Here is a 3085-nt window from a genome sequence, read left to right on the forward strand (position 1 = left end):
TGTGAGGCATCAGTCTGAGGATGCACCCTGGCGCTCCCATCTGCACAGCGGCCCCGCCCTTCTGCAGCCTGACTGTGGGACCCAGCACGTAGGAGGGGGGTGGGCACAGGGAGTGGGTATGCTGAGTCTGTCTAGCTTTTCAAAGGGCAGCTTCTAACTGGAATTCGGGTAGGATTTTCTTAGTACACTGCACCCTCCCCGCCTCGTGCTCTCCCCCCACTTCAGCATTGAAATGAAGCAATACAACTCACAACATAATTGATAAAATGGCAAAAGGCTTTGGCGGGGAGGGGATGTTTGCCGGAAATACTGTCTTTGGAAGGCAGGGTGGCTTCCTCCTTGGCATTCAGGTCTCAGCTCCAACACCGCCGTCTCAGCATCTGACCTGAAGGAGCGAGCTGCCATCTTTGCATTCGTAGTGAGCTAGCATGCGTGAAGTGCTGGGACCCAGCACCCAGCGCTGTTGTCCTAGGGCGGCTGCGCTCGCTCTGGCTATGACTTATTTTTCTTCTCAACACTGTCACTACCTGGTGCTCTGTTTTTTGACGTATTGTTAGTTTATTGTCTGTCTCTCAAAGGAGAATGCAGGATTTCACGAGGACGGGCTGTAGCTATTTTGTATTGCCAACATCGAGGATCGTTCTGACACACAGCTGATGCTTCATAAGAATTTGCCAAATACATGAAGGCGAGCAGGCTTCCTAGAGAGAGTGGCAAAATTCTTAGGTTTACCGTAAAAAGGGGTTCTGTGAGTTCCCAGCACCACCAGTAATACGGGGAGCTTCGGGGTCCTGATCGTCCTAAATCTTCCTGAAGTCGGGGTTTCTCAACCTCAGCACAGGGCACATTTGGCCAGATCATTTGTCCTGGGTGTCGTCCTGGGCATTGTAGGATGTTTAGCAGCATCCCTGGCTTCTCCCTACTAGATGCCAGCATCACTTCTCTCCCCCACCCCCACCCCCACATACAAAAATGCCCGTTGCCAAATGTCCCCTGGGGTGGGGGCACACATCCCTCCAGTTGCAAACCACTGTTCTCAATTATAAGCAGGGTCTCTCCAGGCTGCACCTTACTAAATGGCTCCAGTCAAATAAACGGCTTCGAGCATATTAATGCTGCTGCATTTTTGCTGTAATGAAGTGGCTCTCTTTCCCGTAGTCTCCCCCCAGTTACGCATCAATCACATTATAAAAAGAAGGAAGACAAAGGAAGGAAGATCAGCTGACACGCTCTCCTCGCGAAAACACATCTTTTATTGCTGCCATGATTCCTCAGATGTCAGCATGAGATGTAGGATTAGAAATAATTAAAGCATATAAACAAACAGAATTGTGACTATATGGCCCGTGGCACAGACACCAGCTGTCACTCGGGGGTGATCGGAGGGGCTTTCTACAGGGGGAGAGATTCTTAAAAGTCCCTTCTGTCCCCAGGATTCCATCCATCTGTAGTGTCAGCCTGGACTGTGGTACAGTGGGACAGGCTGTCTTTCTTTGTGCTTCTCCCAGTGACAAAGCAGATGAAATCCTGCAGCCCCTAGGATTCTACAGAGGGAGGGACCTGAGAGCCACAAGGCTTTTTTCCCCCCCCCTTTTAAAACAAGGTTAATGAGGGGCCGGCACCCTTATATGCATTATAGAGGACATTGCAAATAAATGATTAGGACAGTATCGCTATATTAGACAAGTGAGAAGACGTGAAAGAAAGGGTTTATGTTTTCATTTAGTTGGAAAGAAAGAATGAAATAAAATGTCTGAATCATTAGATTCTCTTTCTGATCCGTGTGTGTGTGTGTGTGTGTGTGTGTGTGTGTGTGTGTAAGGCACAGCCACGCATAACTTTGGGGAGATTCCCTCATGAAAGAAACGTACCCAAGAAAACAGTTTTCATATTTGCTTATAAAAATGGCTGCATCTCAGTGACTGGACCACAATCCTCCTTCTTTCCTATATTAGAGACACATAGTTTTAAATGGAAACTTCTGTTTGTTTAGAACTATTTTTGCCTGGTTTTCAAAAAAATACCTGCTGATTTTTTGCCCACTGAGATGACTCTACTCACCTTCCCTCAGCGCCGATGTGTTTGGATGAATGTAGAGGTGTCTGTGTTGGTGGGGTCCCCCCTTTTCCTCGTTCCTCTGGAGATCCTGTGTGTTTGTAGGCCGTCAGCAGGGTTGGGGGTTCCTGCTGAGGCCCTGGGAGGAACAGCCCATGGCCGCCCCATTGTGGATTCATCTGTCTGTTCCTAACAGAAACCTAAGAGGTGGGACTTTGTCTCATTTTGCCCGTCAAGGATACACAAAATTGGTGGTCAGTCGATATTTGTGAAATAAATGTGGGGATCAAAATCAAAACTTTGCCTAGTTAACGCAGAAACAGTCGAACTAAGTAGCGACAGACGAAGCACAGGGGTGACGTGGTCTCTGTAGGGCCACCTGGACTCGACTCCGACTCCGTTTGTCTTCAAGACTCTTACTCGTTCCGTCCTGTGAGGTGCTCTCGCTTGCATCTCCTCCCCTTTTGATCTCAGGAGAAGCGTGAAGAAGGTGAATTCTTAAAAAAACGTTGACCTTGGCTGCTGTGGTGAGGCTGCCATCCAAGGGAACGTGCCGTGTGGGCGTCTTTTGACCGTTCAGGGACAGAGTCGTTTGCCCTGTGCAGTGGGGTTTTGAGGTGCTTCCCCCCCCCCATTTCTAGGATCAGCGCCGACTCCTCAGATCCTACGTTTGTCCCTCCAAATGTTCTACAGCCAGAAAGCTTGTCATCTTCCTAATGACCCAGCCTGCTGCCAGCTGGGTCTGGCCCAGAGACTGGCCCAGCAGCCCTGGTGCTCTTGGGAGAGCTTGGCTGAGCTGGAGGGGCCTCGGGAACAAAGGTAGTACAGCTGTTACAGTGACTGCTTCTTGTTTCAGGGTGCAGCAGAAGACCCCCAGATGGCCCTGGCCCTGAACTTCGACCCTGCGTTGATAAAGAAATCCGATGCTGAGGGTCCCCGGCTGCTCTTCTCCGAGAGTGAACTTTCCATCCGGATAGGTAGAGCTGGGCTGCTTTCAGGCAAGCTCCCTGCTAGAGACCCTGGGCTGGGG

The 3085-nt window shown here is 50.0% G+C and overlaps 1 protein-coding gene across 5 annotated transcripts in view; it reads left to right on the forward strand.

Moving 5' to 3' along the window:
• Nucleotides 1-3085, forward strand: part of SLC39A11 (solute carrier family 39 member 11) — a 349675-nt gene that overhangs the window by 114673 nt on the left and 231917 nt on the right. For 4 of the 5 annotated variants that reach the window (XM_019650980.1, XM_019650983.1, XM_019650985.1 and 1 more), the window contains one exon: nucleotides 2912-3053. In XM_019650980.1, coding sequence (XP_019506525.1) covers nucleotides 2912-3053 — 142 coding nt within the window. The remainder of the gene's footprint in view (nucleotides 1-2911; nucleotides 3054-3085) is intronic. The other variant, XM_019650981.1, reaches the window with a different exon arrangement.

The sequence above is a fragment of the Hipposideros armiger genome, unplaced genomic scaffold (assembly GCF_001890085.2).
Source record: "Hipposideros armiger isolate ML-2016 unplaced genomic scaffold, ASM189008v1 scaffold_150, whole genome shotgun sequence".
Classification (NCBI taxonomy): domain Eukaryota; kingdom Metazoa; phylum Chordata; class Mammalia; order Chiroptera; family Hipposideridae; genus Hipposideros; species Hipposideros armiger.